Source organism: Ips typographus, linkage group LG1 (assembly GCF_016097725.1).
Source record: "Ips typographus isolate SLU linkage group LG1, UJ_Ityp_2.0, whole genome shotgun sequence".
NCBI classification, from domain to species: Eukaryota; Metazoa; Arthropoda; class Insecta; order Coleoptera; family Curculionidae; genus Ips; species Ips typographus.
In genome coordinates, this window is record NC_138422.1 from 23,782,539 (window position 1) to 23,806,526 (window position 23,988).

General features: G+C 35.9%; 1 protein-coding gene across 6 annotated transcripts; it reads right to left on the bottom strand.

Moving 5' to 3' along the window:
- Window positions 1-1,822: 1,822 nt before the first annotated feature.
- On the bottom strand, window positions 1,823-23,480 carry PolZ1 (DNA polymerase zeta catalytic subunit). Of its 6 annotated transcripts, none has more exons than XM_081972947.1 (16): window positions 23,285-23,478; window positions 18,936-19,092; window positions 18,688-18,874; window positions 18,061-18,622; window positions 15,744-16,458; window positions 14,692-15,194; window positions 14,511-14,607; window positions 12,765-12,974; window positions 12,640-12,682; window positions 11,297-12,418; window positions 9,375-10,599; window positions 8,083-8,358; window positions 7,843-8,033; window positions 7,558-7,785; window positions 7,276-7,498; window positions 1,823-2,400 (listed from the first exon to the last, which is right to left on the bottom strand). In XM_081972947.1, exons 2-16 carry the CDS (start codon window positions 19,078-19,080, stop codon window positions 2,227-2,229), a joined length of 5,901 nt encoding a protein of 1,966 aa, XP_081829073.1. In that variant the 5' UTR covers window positions 19,081-19,092; window positions 23,285-23,478; the 3' UTR covers window positions 1,823-2,226. The 6 variants fall into 6 exon arrangements, with proteins under 6 accessions (XP_081829073.1, XP_081829068.1, XP_081829078.1 ...); XM_081972942.1 differs by having other exon boundaries at window positions 14,511-14,625; XM_081972952.1 differs by having other exon boundaries at window positions 14,511-14,846.
- Window positions 23,481-23,988: the final 508 nt, after the last annotated feature.

Below are 23,988 nucleotides of genomic sequence, written 5' to 3' on the forward strand. Positions count from 1 at the left end.
AGTACCAATTTACAAATGTAAACTGACCAAAAAATTTCCAAATACTCCTGAAGAGGTCTAAAAAAATTTAATAACATTCCAAAAAACTATAAAACCTCTAAAATGCCTTGCAAAGATTACAAAGCAGCCTAGAAGCTTCTAAAAGCTTTTAGATCTAAAAGCTTCCAAATGCTTTTCAATTTCTCTAGAAACTCTAGAAAAAGCTTCCGTATGCTTCTAAAGCAGTTTAACAGCTTAACCGTCTACTAGGTTTCAAATGTCTTAAAGGCAGTCCAGAACCTTCAAGGCTCTTTAAACTGCCCAAACACCTTCCAAATGCTTCTAAAGTAGTCTAAAAAGGTTTTAAAACACTACAGAAACTCCAAAATATGTCTAAAGCCTTCCAAAATATGCTAGAAGCATCCAAAAGCTTTTAGAACACTCTAAAGGCTTTCAAATAATCTTTAACTAGTATAGAAGCTCTCAAAAAATTTCAAGGCAGTCTAAAAGCTTCTGAATGCTTCTAAAGCAGTTTAAAAGCTTCCAAAAGTTCAAATTCGCACGTCTTAAAAGCAGTCCAGAACCTGCAATGCTCCTAAAGTAGTCTAAAAAGATTTCAAAATACTACAGAAACTCCAAAATGCTTCTAAACCAGTCGGAAGTCTTTCAAAACAGTCTAGAAGCATCCAAAAGCTTTTAGAACACTCTAAAGGCTTTCAAATAATCTTTAACTAGTACAGAAGCTCTCAAAAAATTTCAAGGCAGTCTAAAAGCCTATGAATGCTTCTAAAGCAGTTTAGAAGCTTCCAAAAGTTCAAATTCGCATGTCTTAAAAGCAGTCCAGAACCTGCAATGCTCCTAAAGTAGTCTAAAAAGATTTCAAAATACTACAGAAACTCCAAAATGCTTCTAAACCAGTCGGAAGTCTTTCAAAACAGTCTAGAAGCTTCCAAAAGTATTTAGAACAGTCTAAAGGCTTTCAAATAATCTTCAACTAGTCGAGAAGCTCTTAAAAATTTTCAAGGCAGTCTAAAAACTTTCCTATGCTTTTAGAGCAGTTTAAAAGCTTCCAAAAGTTCAAATTCACATGTCTTAAAAGCAGTCCAGAACCTGCAATGCTCCTAAAGTAGTCTAAAAAGATTTCAAAACACTACAGAAACTCCAAAATGCTTCTAAAGCAGTCGGAAGTGTTTCAAAACAGTCTAGAAGCTTCCAAAAGCATTTAGAACAGTCTAAAAGATTTCAAACGCTTTTCCACTAGTCTAGAAGCTCCCAGAAGATATTAAAGCAGTTTAGAAGCTTCCAAAAAATTTTGTGAACCGTGTAAGAGATTCCAAATGCCTGTAAAGCATTCCAGAACCTTCAATATGCTGTTTAAACAGTCCAAAAACCTTCCGAAAGTTTTCAAAACAGTCTAAAATCTTCTGTATGCTTCTAAAGCAATTTGAAATCTTGAAAAATTTTCTAGAAGTTGAACTCAAAAAAATGTTGCATTTCTGAAAGTTTTTTTCACGACTTTAGTGCTTTTTAATCCGGACTCTTGTTATAAATAACATGATTTTACATTTTTATATCTAATGTAAGAACATCATTTGTATTTGCAGAAAGATCCGAGTAGTTTTACTTTTTCAGTTAAACTTTTACGATGTTGAGAAGGGAGAAGGGAAAGTTAGTTTAAGCGAGGTTAGGTTAGGTTAGGCCCTTATTTTGAGAGAGAAAAGGAAGTTTGTTAAGATATTTAAACATAAATATGGACCATCCTATAGGGTTACTCCATTTGGTCCCAACGGTTTTCAAAAATCAAAACTCTTTTAATGGTTCTGACGTCATCGGTAACTTCCTATTAACGGATATAGAAATAATCTTTATTTTTTCATTAATAACAAATTAAGCGTATTAACAACTTGACTACAGTGTTTAAAAAGTAAGAGAAATCCACAAAAAAAAAAAACTTTAAAAATAGATTTTAAGCAAAAAGACTTTTTAAAACTTTACAATTCAAGAAAATCAATAAACAAAACTAATATACTACAACACAGCCAAGTAATACTGATTCAAATAGATGCGAAATAAACGATAGATAACTACTAAATCACTTAAAAAGTTCTTTGGAACTTTAGATTTTCCTGAATTGCACTACAAAATGTAACAAAAAAAAATTAAAAGTCATTTTAAAATTGCACTTACACTGTAACATAACAACTTTTCTAGTTTTCTAGTACCCTCAACAAACTGACGAAGTAATTGTCATCCGGTGTCAAAGTAATTACTTTCCAGAAAAACGGGAAAGGTATCCAAAAGGTCGCGAACATAGTTGGCTTGAAGTAGATCGTTGTGGGTTTGTGTCCTTCGGTAAAGGACTGGACAGTCCAAAGAGGCGCAGGATATTTGGTTTAAGTTACCAGTGCAAGATTGACAGATCTAAAAAGTGAGGTAAGATTGAAATAAACTAATATCTGGTGTGATATTGTCAATTTAATGCAAATCAATAATCATATGTAATTAAAACTTTTGTTAGTGGTCATGATTTGATTAATATCGAAATTGTGATCTCGCTTTACAGAGTGATTAAAACAAACTCAATGTACTCATTTTCGTGTATAGTTTAAAAAAAAAGGAAGTTTGTGTAAGAGAGCTTTTCTTACTTATTTACTTCGATGAAATTGGTAAAGTTCTGTTAAAGAGGCATTCAAAAAGTGGTTAATGTCAAAAATCAAACATTTCACCAATATTAAAAACTATTTCATCCTTAGTGATGGATCAGAACGAGAACCGTAACGTTGTTTACGTTTTTAATGCGTTACTTTTAGAAATTGTGAGCTTGAAATGGGAAAATTGAAGTTTAATTTTGTTATTCCCCCTTTGCTTCGGAAAAACAGTAAAAATAACGTCATTTTTGATGTTTTACCATAAATATTATAAATTGTCCTTAAAGGCTAAACTGGCGGAAATGTCTAAAGATATGGATTAGATTATTGTAAAAAGTATGGTTTTTTTATCAAATACCATTGTTTTCTATTGAAATTACATAACTTGCTAAAAATTATAATAAAATTTCTGATTTTAATTTGATACTTTTTTTTTGAGGTCACTATAATGCAGTTAATAAGTTTTTACTTAAATTGTGTAATCTTGCTAATCCCGTTTTTAAAAAAATCTAAAGAAATTGTCGAATTTAAAACAAGTTAAGTAATAATCATCCCATTATTCAAATCTTTAAGCAAAATGGCTATAGACCATATTTTTTTACTTTTGATTACATCTCACTCGTCAAACCCTGCATACTCGAATCAGTGGCAACTTCCAAAAAAAATTATTTAACTCATGAGAAATAGAAAAAAAATACCTTTCAATCGTCAAAAGAATTATTAAAATCGAGTCAATTACTTTGAAAAAACAGCTTCTGAAAAATGACGCAAGAAACATATTAAAGTGTCACTTAGCACCGCAAATGTCAAATTTGTGGCTCTATTGAGATGTAAATACAAGATACAACTGTTTTGCAGTTTGATAGGTATCTTCTCGCTGCTGAGTTTTAATAGTTATAACAAGTGTCACCTGACTATAAGCCACGCTGTAAAGTGTCATAACTGTCAATTTTAACGTCTTAAACTGTCATTTAGCCTCACAACTGCCAAATTTAACTCCACAAAGTTAGAAATAACAATTTGCGGCGCGATTTATCAAAGAGAAGCGACTATTTTCTTATCAGCTGTCAGTTGCCTATAAGCCTGTCAATAAACGTCATAGCTAGTTCATTTCGTCAAAGTTGACCAAGTTTTTCCAACTACGTTACCAAAATAGCTGAATCAGAAGTTTTGATTTCGGCAAGGATAATTTGAATGTAATTTTCAAGCTTTTCTATGTGGAAAATTTCTAAAAAGTATAAATTAAGAAGAAATATTAAAAATTCTGAGAAAGTTTGTAAAAGAGAATTCTCCATAATTTACTGTTTTCCGTAAATTCTTCGTGAAAGTACCTTGGGCAATCTCTATTACTAAGACAATAATGTTACGGTTTGGGCCTACTATACTCGAGTCAGGATGAAACCGATGCGCCGCAATATTTGGCCGGGCGCGTGTTAAAGTAGGCCACAGTTAGGAGGCGCCACCTGGAAGAATCTTGGACGTTCGATGCAAATCGCGAAGCGTCATTCTAGAACGTGGTTTGCGAATATAAAAGAAGCGGCGTCAACGACGGCGTAGAGAGTAGTGTAGTAGTGAATTTGGGAACGCGGATAAGTTTAAATAGCGGAATAATTGTGGAATTGTAGTAGTGTTTTTAGTAGCTGTGTTAATTATTGTACGGAGTGTTTTGAAGTATTAATAAAGTTATTAATCGTTGAGTTAAATTGACTTTGTGTGAACCCACGGGAAAATCGTAACAATTGGTGTCAGAAGTGCGATCAGACTTTAGTGCGACGTGAATTGGAACTAAACTTCGGGTTAAAGACAGTGTTCAGAACCGGACTAGAGATTTTCGAAACAGTGGTGTGTTAAATTTATTTTATGCCAATAACAAGACGTCAAAGTGCAAACATGGAGGCCCAACTTGCAGCTATGATGGAAATGCTTAAACAAAATCGACAACAAGACAAGGAAGAACAAGAAAGAATTCGACAACAAGACAAGGAAGAACAAGAAAGGATTCGACAACAAGAGAAGGAAGAACAAGAAAGGATTCGACAACAACAAGAAAGAATGCTACAACAAGATATAGAAATGCGGCAAGAAGATAGAGAGCGGCAAGAAAAACGTAACGTAGAAATATTGAACGTTCTAGCACGGAACAAGACAGAAATCCAAGAGTATGTATCCGATAGTCTCAAAAAGATGGAGTGTGATGTTCAGGTAAAATTAGACGATGTTCGGGAGGACATTAATAAAATTCAGGTTGATGTTCGGGAGGACATTAATAAAATTCAGATTGATGTTCGGGACATTCATAAAAATCAGAATGATGTTGAGATAAAGCTACGCGACTTAGAGCAGAAAATTGACAGCAGAGGAGCCAGCTCTACAGTGATCACCGGAAACGGGCTCAACAAGATCAAGCCTCCCACATACGATGGTCAAACTTCATGGACAATGTACCAACTACAATTTGAGGCCGCTGCAAATGCAAATGGATGGAGTACCAAGGAAATGGCTGTAGCACTAGTAGTGGCATTACGTGGACCTGCATTGGAGCTGTTACGGACTGTATCGAACGCAATTAATGGCAAGACAGCAGAAAACTGGTGAAAATCTAGAAGAGTTTGAAACCGAAATTCGTCGCCTTGTGCATATGGCTTACCCAGCCGTCCCGGATGAAATCCAAGAAGAACTTGTGGCACAGTATTTTGTAGATGGGATTCGAGATCCGGAGGTAAAGAAATGGCTGAAGATGTTCAAAGGGAGCAACAACAGCGAATTACTGACTCGAGCGCTGGAAATTGAAGCTGCGTGCAATGATTTAAAGCCAGAGCCTATTCAAGAGGAAAGAGTACCGCCAGCCGATCATGTTGCTACATTAATAGATGAAATTAAAGCAATGGTAGGCCAATTAGTGCAACAAATGGCAGCATCAGGAAATAGTCAGTCCACACAATTAGAACGATCACGCCCGATCACGAGAGTGGAGTGTTATCGATGCGGACGTACGGGACACATTAGAAGGAATTGCAGACAGCGGTCTTGTTCTCCAAACCCACAGTGTCGACGAAACCAGGACATCAGAACAAATCACCGGAACTCCTCTGCTAAAAGAAACATTACATGTTATATTTGTGGACGTAAAGGACATTACCAATGGAATTGCAGACAGCTGTCTCGTTTACCGACCCCGCAGAACTGGCGTAACCAGGAGCAGGAAATGAAGAACCCGGAAGGACATTTACCGCGATATGTAGAGGATCGTCAAGCTTTGGATAGTGACTTAAGGTATCGGAAAGGACAAATTCATAATGGTTGGAGGATTGGTCAAATCGCGATGGTGACAGATAAAGGCGCTACAAAAAGAATGAAGAGCTGCGTTTCTAAGGAGGACATAATAAAAGGACAGCGCTCAGACTCTGATTTGAAAGTAATCAGAAGATGGTTGGAGAAGGATTTGAAACCGGATTGGCAACAGATTTCCAGATATGGACCAACAGTAAGGGGTTACTGGTTGCAGTGGAATTCGCTTCGACTGCGAGATGACTTAATTACTCGCAAATGGGAAAGTCCAGACGGAAAACGCTTTGTTTACCAAACAATAGTGCCCAATTCCTGCAAAGAGAATGTGCTGCGAGAACTACATGACAGTCGCGGAGGAGGACACTTTGGAGTAAACCAGACTTTGGCTAGAATAAGAGATCGATTTTACTGGATTAACTTCAGAAAGGACGTTGAGGAATGGTGTAAACGTTGTGACCAGTGTTCGTTACAGAAGGGATCCATCACAGTTCGGGAACTTGAGAGAGAGAAGATGAAACCAAACAACGACCGTATGAAGATGACACTGGACCACAGACCAACTGGTGGCAATTATAAGGAAGGTGATGCCGTGTGGATGTTTCAACCCAGGAGGAGCAAAGGATTAAGTCAAAGATGGCAACGACACTGGGAGGGACCTTTCAATGTGGTAAAAAGGTTAAATGACGTCGCGTACAGAGTCCAACGCAGCCCCAAAGGCAAGATGAAAATTGTCCATCTGGACAGACTCAAGAAATACCAGGGATTAGATGAAGCGGATCGGGACGATCAGCTTTAAGAGGGGGGCAGTGTTACGGTTTGGGCCTACTATACTCGAGTCAGGATGAAACCGATGCGCCGCAATATTTGGCCGGGCGCGTGTTAAAGTAGGCCACAGTTAGGAGGCGCCACCTGGAAGAATCTTGGACGTTCGATGCAAATCGCGAAGCGTCATTCTAGAACGTGGTTTGCGAATATAAAAGAAGCGGCGTCAACGACGGCGTAGAGAGTAGTGTAGTAGTGAATTTGGGAACGCGGATAAGTTTAAATAGCGGAATAATTGTGGAATTGTAGTAGTGTTTTTAGTAGCTGTGTTAATTATTGTACGGAGTGTTTTGAAGTATTAATAAAGTTATTAATCGTTGAGTTAAATTGACTTTGTGTGAACCCACGGGAAAATCGTAACAATAATATGAGCGTTTTCCATTTTCATTATGCTCCAGTTTTATGTTTTCTCTCTTAGACACCACAAAACATTATCACTTGTTAAACTCATTTGACTATTGCATCATGAGCTAAGCTAGGAGTATCCCAGACCATTTAAACACCCTGTTTAAAATTATTTAACACATTATAGACTTACCAGCAATGTGTCTTGGTAACTCTCCTCCCATCCTCTAAGCTTCTCATGCAAAACTACTGAGGCTTCTTGAGGTTTTCGGCTGCAGCGCAAGCATAATCCTTCCATACAGGGTTCTCCGCACGCCGCACACAATTTAGACACAAAATACTGCGATATGGTTGACTTAACAATAGGTGAAGAATTCGGTAGGTAATGGGTGTTTTTCCGAGGCATTTGATTGAACCTTCAACAAAGAAATTATAAAAAATTCTAGTAGAATTCAGGAAAACTTCAACAACAGACCACAGGAGGGCGTCAGCTCCGATTAGATTAAGACAGCGATTCAGTGGTGGAATAATAACTTTAGTAATGTAGTATAGGGCGTTAGGGCGCAAGGAAGAGTCAGCCAAAAGGTCTCTAGGACTGCGCACTAAACGGATTAGCGGTAATCCAGGATGGCCATGCACTATTACATAAGGTACTCTTTCACTTCTGCGCGGTTCGCTGCGTTTGTCCACCGAAATCCATTTTCTACCAAACTAAGGAAATTAATATCGCTGGTTTGAGGTTTTGGTGTTAAAACAGTACCGTGCCAACTCTAATGCAGGTACACAAGCACCTGGTCGGTAACCAGCAAAACCTCTATACTCTTTGGCAAAAGTCAAGTCCTGAATGCTAGCTCGACCAGCTTGTATTTTGCTAAACTGCTTCACCACGTACTTTTTAACCAAACTGACGTCTTTAGTGTTAAACAGTATCATCAAGCACTTTTGCAGCATCTACGCCAATGTCAATTAGACTAAACAATGTTAAACTTAGTAGAATTACCTTAGATACAGCAGGGCAACCGTCCCTCCTTACAGTTTCTATGCCTTTCGCCTCGTAGACTGGTTGTTTCTCTTCAGGACTTTCGTACATTAGACCGACGTAGCGTTTTTTGGTTTGTAAAATGCACGGTTGGTAGACTTTTTCTAGTTTCAGTTTCACCGGGTCGGGATTATCCGCTGTCACGGCTTCAGCGATTTTTTTGCCGATTTCAAATGCCACTTCCTTTGTCCGGCCCGGTACTAAGACGAAGAGAGAGTCGGTGTCACCGTACACTACCTAGTAATTGACATAATTGAGTTTTGTTCGTTCACTGTTGATTTAAATTAAGTGTAATTACAAACTAATTTGAAAATTGGGCAATCAAGTTGATTTGCAAAACAACTTTCAGTAAGGAACTCAAGCAATTTATGAATTGTTTCGACGAGACAAGCTTTCTCTTAGCTTTCATTAGAGATAGTTTGAGCGTGTACTGATTCTGACACTTTTTCAATTTATTTATTTTTTGGAGAAATTGTCCAAAGAATTTGAGTAGTTTCAGGAGAACTCAAGAGAATAATGAAGAAAAAGCTAATAAAAGCACCTAAAAAGCAACAATTTAGGATGGAATTTGGACTAGTTGGAAATTATTGAATGCCAGGTAGATTTGTCCTTGAAGGAACCACAATGTAAGTAGTCTTTAGCTCAATGGACAGTTCTGACGTTAAGGAACATTTTAATACTTTTCTTACGTCACGTGACAGCTGTCATTACTGTCAAACCCCGTTCACCAATGACTGGAAACTATAAAATAGGAAATAGTTGCTAATTTGAGGAATTATACTGGAAGTGTTTAAAGCTGCATGGAACCAAATTTGACAGTTGGGACGTTACAGAACACTTTAATACTTTGCTTTCGTCACGTGTACAGCTGTCATAACTGTCAAAACTCACTCACCAGTGACCTGCAAGTATAAAATGCATTCACATTTTCGACCCCCTTGTTTTCTCTCAAAATCTAAATTAACGTGTTTCCAATAGTATACTGTAGAACAAAAGTGCTCAATTAAACGAGGATAATACAAAAACCGACTTTTACAGTCTAATTTCTTCTAATACTTATAAAACTTGGAATTACATACCAGATGTGATAAAAGTAAAATTGTTTGTAATTGGTCTGTCGCATATTCCACGCTTAAAACTTCCTGGTATTGGTTCATTTCATATTTTTACAACGAGGGTTAACAGTGTTAAGATTAGCCACTAACTAATTCGATGAATCTGTCAGAAATGTTCATTTTAACTCATAATCTTACCTTAGCATCCCATTCTTTGTTGTTCTCCACCATGGCAATAGCTCGTTGTAAAGTCTCCCTGCCTTTACTGACCACACTGTCCCCGACCTCCACGCAACACATCCTTCCACTAAAATTGGCAGCGGTATAGCCGTAAGTGACATTGGCGATCAGCTTCAAGCCCAACTGTCTATTATGCAACACTTTCTGTAACGTGTCGTTTCCTTTGTTCTCCTTCATTGAGCTTTTGACCATCAATCGGGTGTCCAGCACCTCTTTTAGCATCCGCGGCAAAATGCCCTCACGCACTTTTTGCTTCACAAATGCCACGCCGCAAGGAGAGTAACTGAGCAATTCGCGTTCGCAAAGTTTCCGTACAAGTTTTCTTGGAACTTTCAGCTGAGTTGCTCCAAACTCAAAAGGGTGGTTGCTGCCTAATTTGCTGATCCTGCCTACGCAGGTAGTGAAACAGTAGTTGTATGCGATCATAATTGATGGGTAAAGACTTTGAAAGTCTAGCACTATTACGGGATCAGTGTAAAGCTTTGATTCGGGTTCCATGACTAGAGGAATGAATTCAGGAGCTCTCATATGGGCTCTTTGTCGCGTGTCTGGAGAAACTGGTACAAAATTTAGCGGTTTAGCAAGACGCAACATCATTGACTCTACTCTAAATTGGGATCCTCTGGATAACACCTCGTAAAACTGGATGCCAAACAGGCTAGCCAGTTCACTAGTGCGATTCAGGAAGTCCAACTTTTCAAACAACTCCAACACCACGTCGACTCGCAGAAGGTAGTAACGAACCACGCGGTGTCTGTACAAGTTACTGCGATGATCCCACCAGAAGGTTAACTCTTTAAATAGATACATAGCCAGTCTACGATGTAAAATGTGATACACTACAGACTCAAAAGTGTAGCTTTGTAGTGCCACTTCGTGCCGCATTGACCTCCACACATTTAAAACAATCCGCCCAATTATGTTGGTTTCAAATTCCTGCGGATTGAGTTTGGATTTGCCAAACTTGTGCAACTGGCTGCGGCTCAATAAGGATGTGAGGTTGATGGAGAGAACGGAAGCGCGTTCAATAAGAAAGCCCCAAGATAGCATTTCAATTTCATACCCTGCCAAAATGTCAGGGTTCTTCTGCCTGACCAAGTTTACTAAACTGTTGATTAAAGATTCTTCGTCGGAGACTAAAAGGATGTCGCACGGAGTTGTTAGACCATCGAGGAAGTCTGGCCTGAAAGATTTAAATTACTTTTTCAAGGGATGGTACTCACTTTTTTACAGAAAATTATTTAATATGAATTTCAGCAAATACAATTACTTTACCAAAGAGGTGTTCATATTTTTTAAGAGAATGTATCCCATTTACTTGACAATATAACAGTTTGTTACTTTCATTTACAAAACAACTTATATTAAATTATTAATCCTTCCAACAGGAGTTGCAATTTTCTTTGTAAAGGAGCTTAAAAATATGCCAATTCAACTGATCAAGAATGATCATCACCAGAATTTTCACTTCCACACAATATAACAAAAAAGTATTTATTTTAAAGCATAAACAGCACTAAATTCAATAAAAACAAAAAAATAAACAAAACAAAGACAATTGATTATAGTTATAGCTTGTTTGCTTGTTGAAATGTCAAAAAGTCAAAGGACAAAATTCAAATTGAAAACGCAGACGTCAAATGCAACAAGCACACGTGAAAGCCAATCAGGATATTAACAAATTTAAATTTTAAATAGTTTCTAAGTTAGCTAGACCATTAAATGCCAAACTAATTATATTTTCTGGGTATAAATTAAATTTAGAACTAAGTATAATTGTCAAACTTCAATACCAGTTTATGGAAGAAGTCCTCAACTAAACAAATGGAAGAGAACTGAGAAGTCATTAACAGGCTACTGTTAACTATTACATGTCTTACCTGCTTACTCCCAATTCTGCAGGGAGACAATTCACAGCAATAACACCGCGACCAGCTCCACTGTCCTCCAGCATTGAGTAAAAAACCGCGCAAACTTGGTCAAGTTGAGGATCAGGACGTAAATCCGCTCTAGTGCGGACATGCAGCTCCATTACCATGGTAGTCAGTCCCAGATGGTGAGAAACAGCACGAACCGCTTGCATATCCTGCACTGATCTGTCAAATCCGTAGGTGTTGTTGGGTGTCACCCCACTAATTTGACAGGACTTGTCTTGTTGTGTTAGCTTCGGCCAGTCAGGACTCAAGGATAACTCAACATCGGAACCCCCTTCGTCGCCTTCAGGACTTGTAGGGATATGCAGCAGTTTGGTAGAATGTTCTTTAGGAGTGTGTTCCACCTCAGTTGGCTGGCCAGACCATTTTAGAACTTCCGCAACCGTTGGTGCTTTCTTGACAGGGCAAATTACGATCGATTTGTTTGAGGAGTGAGCCAGCTTAAGGCTGCGTGCATTGTTAGAGTTCCACTTAAGACCAGCAACGTTCTGCAGAAAAAGTTTTCGAAACTCTTCCAAAGCATTTACCATGGAATTAAACTCTGGAAGGTGAGCTGTGGTTTTGCTAGGAACGCGCAGCGTTTTTTGTCCCACCTCCACTGACCCTGCGTAGTCTTCAAGATGACTGTAAAATGGCTCCAACTGCCTCACCTGCGGTATATTGTACTCTCCAAGAGTGACTTCAACTCTTTCTCTAGTAGGAGCCTTAAGAATCGTTTTTTTTACGGCTTGTGCAGCAGGTATATCCGAACTGGTTGCTGATGAAGGAGTTTGGACGGTTGAACAACCTGGTTTTGCCGTTATGTTAATAGTTTTATCATACTTTTCAGAAATTGTTAAATTATGAGCTTCGTCACCCGAAAACAGATCGGAATCACTTGAGGAATGGTTTAGTACTGTCTGACTGGATAATTGGAGGGTACTAGAAAAGTTTGACTTTGAAGTATAAGCGCAAGAAAGGAACTCCTGGGTTGTGGTGTGGTTTAATGGAGAAATGGAGGCCTCAGAAGTGGAGAATAACTGCCGCTTGTAAGATACTGTGTCTTTTGATGTCCAAGCAGAAGAGGATCTGAAAAAATATATTGAACTGCTCAAAAAAAGTTGAAATTATGATAGTCAGGGAAATTACTATACTGAAGTCAGTTTATGCCTTAAACAATTAATGATAAGCCCAAAAAAATAATAAACAGATGATAAAAGTGGAGTTGCGTCTTGGGATTCCAAACCAAGATGAAATGCAGTGGAAACCCATAACCCTAGAGTAAAAAAGAATTTTAAAAAAACACTCACTCGATGTGGAAATCCGAAACTGGCTGCAACTTTTCCGCAATTCCTAACAATAGACAATAATCATTTACATACAACTAGAAATTTAATGAACTAAATTTAACCAAAATTGAATATCAATAAGTTACCTTTCGTATTATTTTGCGAAGAACCTGAAGCCTGAGAACTTGTGATAATCTTCAGTGGTGGATAAGGGGTAGACCGTACGTTCTTCTTAGCTTGTTTTATTTTCAGGGACTTTCCGTCTTCTTCCGAACTGCTGGTATCAAAAGCTCCATCGCAGTTTGCGTACAGATTGATCAAAGAACCGTTTAAACGTCCACCGGACGCAGCACCACCTAAAAAGTGGCACCAATGATCAACGTGGGCAGACTGATAAATGTAAAGTACCGGTAACAAAAAAAAAAGAAACGTTTCCAGTGTGATTACTTTAAATATTTAAAAAATAGAAATAGTGTTTTCCATAACTTGAGAATGATTAGATAAATGTTGTCAGAAGGTAGAGTCAAATACGAATAAGTTTCTTATTCTGTCATTTTTGTGAAACAAGCAGTGTTGCATATATTTCTGCAAAATACCGAGAAAACAAAAAGTTTATGGCTCTAAACGGTTCCTTAAGTTGGGAGCAATCACTTCTCCTCGTCCATTTTCCTGAGAATAGCATTGTTTAGCCCACATTTACAATTGAATCAGTGAATGGTCAAAAAACTAACTCCAATTTCCCATTACTACTACCTAATAATAATTACTTAATTCAATAATCGTAATTTTCCTGATAACTATTAAATTTAGGCAATACACATAATCCATAAAACATACTGAAAACTCAATGAAAAATTCCAAAATATAATAAAATACAGATTTTTTTTATGGAAAATGAGTGGAATTTTGTTAACTTATTTTTGGGCAGCGTAGTTTATTTAGAATATAATAGTCTGTATCGTATATTACATCTTATAAGTAGCTGTTAATAGCTTAATCAAATAACATTTAAAAAGTTAGTTACAACACACATTTGTAAAATACAGGGTGTTTTTAATAAGTCTTCCAATAATAATTTTAAAGGTAAACAGTCCATAGGTCCGCAAGGACCTACTTATCGAGCTGCAGGGTGTTTACATTTTGACGTTTTTAGCTGTGATAAGAACTAATGTTAGGTCAAATTATGTCTATGAATATCTTAATTCAAATTTGTTCACTTTCACTGCTTTATTTCATATCAAATATCTCGGTTATTTGTATTTTTTTTTTAAGAAAATTGTGTTCAGATAAAGGAAAGTTGAAATTACGGGTTATATACGTTTGAACGAAACTTCTAGCTGACATAGTAACCAAGTCCGCAGCTAAACGGAAAAAAGTGGCAAAATGAAGGAAACTGATGATATGCATTAAATTTCAGGAATAACAAATTATAATCTATAAAAATATTTGCTGGGGATTTTTTTATTTCGACTGGGGAAATCGATTAGAAGCATCTGGCAACCCTTACTATGATTAACGCTATTCATAGTTTTCTTTCTTTGTTTCCAGTTATTTTGAAGGGTTGAGCTTATATTTTAACATCTTCAAGTATCTAATTTTCGTAACCGTATACCTATAATTCGTTTTTTTAACCTTAAATAATCTAAAATATAGCAATAAATCTCAAATTATTTTCTTCTTCACGCCAGGCGGCTGCAAGAATTCGTTTAAAAAACCCCTACTAAAATACACCTTTTTATTCATTTTTGTTTTTTTTTTTTTGATTGAAACTTATGCTAGCACAACTTTCCGTTTTTATTTAGTCTGAAAAGAAAAAGAAACAACAAAAAATTAAACAAACTGCACTGGAAACGCTTCAACATTAAACTGTCAAATTTGCCCTCTCCAAGTACCTTTACCACCACCAAGCTTAGGATTATAATTGCTGTTGGAAGAGTTCAGGAATCCACGATAAGTTTCCGCGACCTTTCCAAAGAATTGCAGCCGCACCTTGGAGAAAAACTGACTCTTCAAAGGCGACACAAACGGATTGATGTGACCAGTTATACTCAACATCTCAAACTGTTTACTCACAGAAAACATTTCGTAGTTGATACCCGTAAAACTGGCACGGCTAGTTGACTGAATCTCTTGAACGTTCTCCGTAGATGGCGGTTTTTCCAGGGTTTTTGCTGTTGTGGTTGGTTTGGCAATGATTGCTTGCTTAGGTTCTTTAGTGGACGTTTCCACTATTACTTTAATAATTGTATTTTCTGACTGATCACAGTGTGCTTTAGGATTTGGAATAATCTTCTTGAAACCGCTACTAAGGGGTTTTAAATACGCCACCATTGACTTGGCTCGCTTACTGCGGCTTTGCAAGCAATTACTATTAAATGAATTTAGAAATGCAAACAGAGGATCATGCAATTGCAAAGGTATGGGCGTGACTTCAGGATTGGCGCACCCTTTGTAATGTAGAATGAACGCCTCGTGAGGAGTTTTCAGAAGTAGATGCAGGTCGGGATAGATGTAATTGTTAGTAAGGCTTAGGAGGCTTTGGATTATGCTGTGATTTTGCTGCTGCAGTGAATGCTCTAGAAATTCACATTTACCAAAACTTAATACAATATTCATAACAGTTAAATGTTCTGAGCTATGATAGTATTAAAACTCAACTGCTCATCACGTTAACTGGAATAGAGAAGTCATTTTAAAACAGAGAAACGGATCTTGATGCGATTAGTGGAAAGTTTTGCTGATATAGACAACGTTGACAAAAAAAATATTATCCCGGTTGACGTAGCACGATCATCAACTAGAGATAAGCATGTGTAAATTTAAGAAGATTTAAGATGGTAAGAGCATTAAAAAAAATTGCCAGAAAACGTTCCGGTTTATTTCTGAACCTTTACCAGAGACATGTCTAAGAAAAAATTTACGCTTAGGTTGAAGTTCATATGCCAGAATAATTTTAACTGGAGAATATATATAAAAAAATTGTTCACGTGAACAAAAAGTCTATAAATCCAACTCCAGTACAGTGCAAACCGCATCAAGATCTGCTTTTAAAAAGAGTCAAAGTCCAAAGTCCTGTTTGACATAATGAGCAGTCAATATAGAATTTATTAAATAAAAAAACTCACTTGTAAATGACGAAAAGGCAGGTCTGAGCTTAAACTTGGGCGACTTCCAGTTGTTCAAGTCTCCGACTCGCCTTTTGAAAACTCTCCCGAGTCTAGCAACACGATTCCTAGACTGAATCATCTTGATCCTCCATCTTAACTTCCTCAAAGCCTCATCCACAGTTAAACTGGTCTTATTGAGACTTTTCTTCTTGATATTACTTGTGGACAAATATTTACTAATATCCAGTCGCTGTAGCTTGACGTAGGCTTTAAGATTTAATTTATCAACTGCAACGTAACCGTCCTCAAGTGTGGGCATTGATCTTCTTGCCCTTTTAAATTTTCTTTCTTGTTTCTCATCATCGTCGTGCATTCCGTCAATTTGAGGTATCAGCGTGGAATCCAAGTCTTCTTCAGGCTGAGGAGCAGATTTTATTGGGGTGGTTACGGACCCCAAAGGCATGCTAAGATCAATCTCGTCTTCGTCGTCTTCTTGGGGTTCCTCTTGCTCTTTCTCTTCCACTTTTTCTTCGGCTAGCTGTTCCAAAAGTTGTAGAAAGTTTAGAGCTTCTTCGTCTAGCGTAGGGTCGTTCTGAGTTAAGGTTTCATTGAGGAACATTGTGTCGTTTAGAGATAGATCTAAAGAAGAACGGCGAATGTCCAAAATTGACGCGTTTTGTATGGTGGCATTCGAAGGAGTTTCTGCCGGGTATATTGAAGCATCCGGGTTTTCCTAAATGATTTAATTATGTACAGAGTGTCTCAAATTCTACGATTTAACCGGGTATCTCCAAAAATAGCAAATGTAGGGTGATGAGAGTGAGAAAGGAACGATGGAGCAGTCGTATCTTTCACAGATGCCCCCATTTCTCAGCTACAGGATGATTTTGAAAATATGACATTTTGAAACCCCCTCGTGTTTTCTTTATTATTAGCCACACGGAATTACTACAAATGCCCCAATACTGTTTTCTGATCCTTAAAAAGTCACTTTCAAATAGTTTTTTTGCTCCTCAGAAACACCAATATGTCACCAGTGTCTTTTGAGTCTTGAAAGTATCACAAAATGGAAGTTCCCAAACAGTTTTTGCAGCTCAGAAACACCAAAATGGCATTAGTGGATTCTGATCCATTAAAATGTCACCAGAAGTTTGCTGTTTTCAGTTGCTTCTTCGATTCTCAAAGCTGAGAGAAAAATTGATGAAGTTTGACGCCGTCTAGCGGCCAAACGGTTTAACCTACCAACCAGTGTTGTCATATCTTTACGTATAAAAGTTTATAGAGTGTGCACCAAATTGAGTGAAATACTGCATCAAAAAAGTGAAAAAAAAGGTTAGCTTTGACGCCCTCTAGCGGTCAAACCGTGAAACCAATTAACCAAAGTTGTCTTATTTTACAAAGCCCATTTTATTGGCTATCCATCAACATATTAAAATCCTTTTCTTGTCAGTCCAATAAGGAAGTTATTTAGGTTTGAACAAAACAGTGCATGAAATATTGGTCAACTTTGACGCTCGTTAGCGGCAAAACGATTGAACCGGTCAAGCAACGTAGTTATATCATTGGAAAGCCCATTTCCTTGGTTATCCATCGACATATAAAAGTCCATACATTATGTATCAAATAAGATAGTTATTCACGATTGAACGAAAGAGTGCATGAAAAGTGTTAAAAACGTAAATTTGGCAAAACGTGTCACGTAATTTTTTTTCATTTTTAAAGGAAAAAAGTCACAATAGCCGCCAAAAGTCACGTGACTCTTCAAAAAACAGTCAAAATGGTGAAATTGTGTGCGCGTGTGTTACGTTACTTAGGAAAGAAAAGTAAAAAAATTTTAGAAAACGACAACAAAATGACCGGTAAAAAAATCACGTGATCTGGGAAAAACTGATTGAAATAACAAAATTAAAACGTATCAAAATGGCGGAAATGTCTATTTAAGAAAAAGTGATTCTTAAAAAATATTAAATAAAAAAAATAATGAGAAACCTCCAAGTTCAGCCCAGCGTAACTCGGTTATTTGGAAAAATATGTAAAAGGCGAAAGTTGTAAGAAATTTCACCCTTTACTAGATTGCATTAGGGAACTTTTGCCCTAAAGGGCCTCCTGAGGAAAATATTCCCTAAAAACTGTGTCAAAGCACAAAAAAGTATTTTAAAAGACCCTAAACTAATTGAACAGTGTTATATATTACTATTATTATTATTAAAATAATGCGCTTCACAAAAAAATCACTCTATATTTGCTAGTTTTGAAGATACCCGGTAAAACCATCAAAGTTGAAACACCCTGTATATTATTAAATATACAGGCAATTTTTACCTGATCATCGTACCTTAACTATATCCTTATCCAGTGATGTAGACGCCAAACGCTCCTTCAAAGCCTGATGAAACATTAGATGAGTCTGAGTCGGTGGCACATTAACTCTTTTCAACTCCAGAAAATCCCCGAATTGTGACGTGAGACCTTTATCCCGTTTCCTCTGCCTTTCGTCTTCCCACAAGGCGGCAATGCCAGGATTAACAGCCAAATTACCACTCAAAACTTCATCTCTATTTAGAATATTTTCAGCCAGTACATCTCCCTCTAGCTCACATACTGAACTTTTTTCCACAATGCGAGGCAAAAACTCTTCCCCGTCCAAATCTCCACTTTCCGCAACATCCGGATTGAACCTAAACTTCATTTCCGATACGGAAATATCGCTCATACCGTGCAAATTAAAGTCGATCATAAATTGCAGTGTGTAGTTCAAGTGGATTTCGTGAGGTTGAAACACCTCACCTAAGATATTTCGATTTAACAGTAAACCACCCACCCTGGATACTAAATTAGGGTTGTACAGGTAGATTTTGAAGAATTGATGGGTTTTAGGGTGAAATCCATACATTGGTCTAAACCACCAAAATAAAAACGCAAGTAAAAAAATAGTTTGCTGCATTAATAAAGGAAAACTTACATTCCAGATACCAAAGAAATGTTATACACATGTTGCGTAAGAGAGTTGGCCTGGTTAAACTGCACGTTGATAGTTTTATCAATAGCAGACGCAAGTTTGTACATGAGATCCTCAGGTTTACCCCGACCATCATAAGGAATGTACAGGTAGGGAAAAACTCCATGAATGTGAAGACAAATTTTTTTTCCTAATATTTAAAACACTTTTACTTAATATCAGTAATAAAAAAAAATCTTTTGGTGTTATACCGTGTTCAGTAGACCCAAAACACCGCAGAACTGGTACTTGACTCACTGTAGAGCTTCGGAACTCGGAATATGTGACGTCCAGGCCTGGAATTGGTGATGACATATAGTAGTCTAGGACTACAAGTTTAATGGAGTGTTTAGGCATAGTGCGGTTTATCTGTAACAAAAAAGTGATTTTATTTGTTTTAAAATACAAAATGGTTAGTACATTAAATAATCACCCTGTAGTGTAGTGTTTAAAACAATTTAGTATAAACCCTGGCGGTATTTTTTTTAAGTGTCTCATATGAACAAGTTTTTAACTGAGAAAAATGTGTTACTCCTTAAAACGTTTCAGATATATCATAGTGGCAATTTTCCGACAGTGTTATTCTCTTTGTAGTTTTTCTGTAATTCACACGCCTTGCTAATCACAGAACTGCAGTTTTCTTTCCATTATTTATGACCTTTTTATTTTTTCCCACATAGAGATAGTTAATTCTCAGAAATTGATTTTTAGAGAAAATGCCAATAGAATTTAAACAATTTCAATTCAGGCAATCAAACTATTTAAAAATTATAAAATGTCAAGCAGATGTGTTTCTTGCAAAAACCACACTGTAAGTAGTCTTTACAACTCCATGAAACCAAAATTGACAGTTCTGACGTTAAGGAACACTTTTCTTACGTCACGTGACAGCTGCCATAACTTTCAAAACCCGTTCACCAGTGACTTGAAACTATAAAATTAGAAACAATTGCTAATTTAAGGAATTACACTGAAAGTTGTGTTTAAAGCTCCATAGACCTAAATTTGACAGTTAAAGACCACTTTAATACTTGCGTCACGTGACGGCTGTCATAACTATCAAAACTCACTCACCAGTGACCTGAAAGTTCAAAATCCCAAATAGATGTGTTACTTTGAGGAATTGCACTGTAAGTTGTTTTTACAGCTCCATAGAACCAAATTTGTCAGATCTGACGTTAAGGAACACTTTGATACTAACCTCACTTAACGACACAACTGTCAAATTTCGTTCCATAGAATTATAAATACAATATACATTGTGATTTATTCAATCAGTGGAACTATTTTTGATTGGTAATTACGCGTCACAGTGAGACTAATGAGAAACATATCATAGTGTCAGTTACACTTGTTGTTGTCAGTCACTTCTAACAAATGTCAAATTTGGGGCTTTATAAAGGTATAAATACAAGCTACACCTGTTTTACATTTGATAGTTTCATCTTACTGCTGAATGTGTTTTAATAGTTATAACAAGGGTCACCTGACTATGAGCCACGCTGTGAAGTATCATGTCTGTCAAATTTAACCTTAAACTGTTATTTAACGTCACAACTGCCAAACTTAACTCCATAGATCTACGAATAACAATTTGTGGCGTAATTCATCAAAGAGACGCGACTATTTAATATTTAGTTGGTGGAGCCAATAAAACCAGCAAAAAAAACACTTTTTCAGCTTTTCGACGTTGCCAAAATGGCGTTGATTTGAATGTAATTTTCAAGCTTTTCCAGCAAGTTTTCCACCTGGTAAAGGAGTTTTACTCTAAAAAACTGAAATTTTTTCGGTTTGTGAAAGTTGTAGTATCAATCCTCCAAAATTCCATTGCCTGAATTGTTGCAAATACTTTTCATTTCATTCATTGAATCTATATGACATTTTAAGTATTATTATTTACTAAACTGCGCGCCACCTCAACCAGGACAACGATTTTTTTGGGTAATTTTTAAAATCTCGCCATTTCAAAACGGATCATCGGATTTAAATGCGACTTGGACTGTCATTGGACTTGATTTATTGGCTTCAGTTGACGAGTTCAAGAATAAAAAAATAAGGGTTTCCATTTGCAAAATACAGTAGACAGCAGAGTACAGAAAACTGTAACCAGACAAAAGTGGATATATCCATTTTGTGACTGTGGAGTTACTTGCTTATTGTTTTGAGATTCCATGAGATTTGTGAGCAAAACCTATAAATCCTTATGTAAATTAAATTGAAAGTTAGGTGAATCCAGTAAAAAGAAATATACATAAAACAAACTGAAAGTGAAGAAAATCGAGACTGAGACTGGAAGCAGCTAACATGACAACAGTTTAAACCCTTAATTAATTTGCTTAAAAAAATTCTTGTTTATTAATTTTATAACTAAATATATTATGAGGTACTAAAAAAATTTTAATGTTATTATTAAGTAACATTCACATAACATGCAGTGCATTTGTACTGTTAATGGCAAGTGCACTGCAAGAAGTAGACAAATGACATCATTCACAATAAACTCAAAATTAAAATTATAAAATAGGAATCAGGTTAGGATTTTAGAAACACAAGACATAAACATCATACTAATAATAGTAACCATCCCCTAGACTTCAAGTATTTGTGCCAAAAAAGATAATTAGGTACAAACTGAACCAACATGCATAAACAAATACAAAAATTTTGAACAGTTAATTAACAACAAAAATATGCATGTGTCAAACATCTGAAATGGCTCTCCTTATTGGTTGGTTGTATTAAGGTGGTAAAACTTAACAGTAAAAGCTAAAAGCTAGATAGGTTTTGCACTACTATTAAGTTATTAATCCCACAGTATACAAGTATGAACAGTACATTAGTTTATAATGTACCTAACCTTTAGCAGTACACATACCTTACCGCTGCAATAGCCATAAAGTTTATGTGAATGATGCTTTACTTTTATCTACTGTACCTAAACTTTATCATGTAGGTACTACAATATTTGAAACTCCAGCAGAACTTCATTAAGTTATTTGAAACAAGCAGAATGAAATAAAGTTGCGTGTTTATTTACCATTTTTATGTGTTTACCTCTACTGTGAACTGTGAGTACCATTAACTTCACTCCAAAATGAAATAAATTTATTTGTTTATTTGTAATAACTTTGAATCTGTGTATTAATATAAATCTCCATATCTCCAACAACTCTCATTTGTGTAATTCAATTTTTGTATCTAGCTTAGAATTATCTGAAATGCATTTATGCACTCTTGACTGATCAATTTACTTGTGTGAGTCAACCAAAGAAAAACTACAAAATTTTAAACAAAGTCATGCCAACCTGTCTACCCTAACAATAACAAAACCCAATAATCATATCAGTCAATGTACCTGTAAATTAAACAACAACAACCAATCTGCAGTGGAACTATGTAAGGAAATAGAAAAGAAATTTCTTTCTTCATCTCCCTTCGACTTGCATGTCCTACTATAAGTCTGCCTTGTTTAAATCTCTGTTTCTATCTCTATCAAGTTACATAGTACCCCTACAGGCTACACCCTCTTAAAAAATGTGACATGAACACAAATATTATAACACATAAATAATTAGGTACATATGGCAAATAAAATATTAACATTACCTGATAATCAACAAAAAAACATATCAGTTTCAACCTGCACTAAAAATAGCAAGAGAAATAGATTATCAATACTTTCCTCTACTACTATACTCTATAAGTTATAATTGACAAAAATAATCAGTCAAGCTTAAAAGTGTAGTTCAGACTGTGACTTTTTTCAACTTTTTCTATCACAAAACTCAACTTAAACTTAGAAAAAAATATGAAGGTGCAAATGGGGGTGAAAATGTTAATGCCTTGGTTGATGTTATATTCTCTTTAATAACTTATGGCAAAATTTGTTTAAGCTTAGTATTTATTACATATTTGTTTTACCCAATTTACCTTGTTAGTATAACTTGTTTGTTTCTTAAATCTGGTTTGCCCCATTTACACAAATACTTATGAAATACAGTAAAATTTAATTAATTACAGAAATAAAGCTCAAACTTCTGGAAAAAGAAGCAAATTCAGTTAGTTACATTACAATAACACTAACATAATGCTAAGTTGTTTTAATACAAAATTAATAGTCCTTATTTGTAAATAACTTTGCATTTAGCATTTGTTTTATTCAATTTAACTAATTACCTAGATAGTTCAATCTACACATTTTGTTTTCAAAATTTTCTCTAAAATTTCAACATGCACAATATTGAATTTAAGAGTGACTCAAGTACCTAATAGATTACACAACACTACAAACAATGTCTAAATTGTTTTATAATAATTAGGTACTCCCTCGGGTACTCCATTACTATCTAAATTTGTCAGAAAACTAATAATTACTGCCTTGCTTGCTAAAATATCCCAGAAAATATCAGTCAAACTCCCACTATATTTTTCTCAAAGAATAAGTAAAACCAACCTCTGAATGCATAGTTTATACTGAATAACTCTGTTGAAATTATAGTATTTACAATAACAAATTATAATCTTACAGAAAAAAAACTGTAGGTAATTCAAGTTTACTTACCACAGTTTCATTCAAAAAACCCAATAACAACTAAATTAAACACATATACGGAACTTACAGAGCTAGTAAATATTATGAAAAAACAATTTTAAGTGGTGCAAATGACGATTTAAAACTAAAAAAAGGCTTTTTAAAAGAAAAAAAGCTTTGAAAACAAACCCTACACCTAGCAAATTTAAATACAAATAAGTAAGGTTAGTTGGTCGCTTCTTCTTCTTTTTCATCTTTAATCTGTCAGAAATCGTTGAAGTGACAACTGACAATAGTAAGGAGTGGTAGGAATGTAGTAAATAGGTAAATACGTTTATTGAATGAGCTTGATATAGTCAAATTTTTACCCTTTGAGAATGACGTCAAGCAGGTGAAAAAACACGCATGTCTGGAATTAGATCACAAGTTTTAACCTACAAATGCTTTGAAAAATTAGTGCGTTCAGAAGTGACTGATGATCAAGTGCCTTGAAAATCACATGATCATCATTCATTCAGGGAATAGGTGTGCTTGCACTCACTTAAAGATCTCTTCTACTCCTAATAACATAATATATTATTAATGTTCATTGATTTTGTGCTCTGTTATTGTGCTTTGCACAATAAAGCGAAAATAGTAATTTGACATAACAACATTACTAACTTCTTTGTTTTTCATAAAAGCGGTTATTTTGGTTTTGCTGACCGACATTTTCATAGAAATGTTGGTGAAAT

What these genes read in the sequence shown, in the direction of transcription:
- PolZ1 (XM_081972937.1), bottom strand. Translation starts at nt 19,080, where the DNA reads ATGCCTAAACACTCCATTAAACTTGTAGTCCTAGACTACTATATGTCA. An exon ending in GCAGAATTGGGAGTAAGCAG is followed by an intron (nt 10,600 to 11,296) that starts GTAAGACATGTA and finishes TAAATCTTTCAG; the next exon opens with GCCAGACTTCCTCGATGGTC. An exon ending in GTTGCCCTGCTGTATCTAAG is followed by an intron (nt 8,034 to 8,082) that starts GTAATTCTACTA and finishes ACATTGGCGTAG; the next exon opens with ATGCTGCAAAAGTGCTTGAT.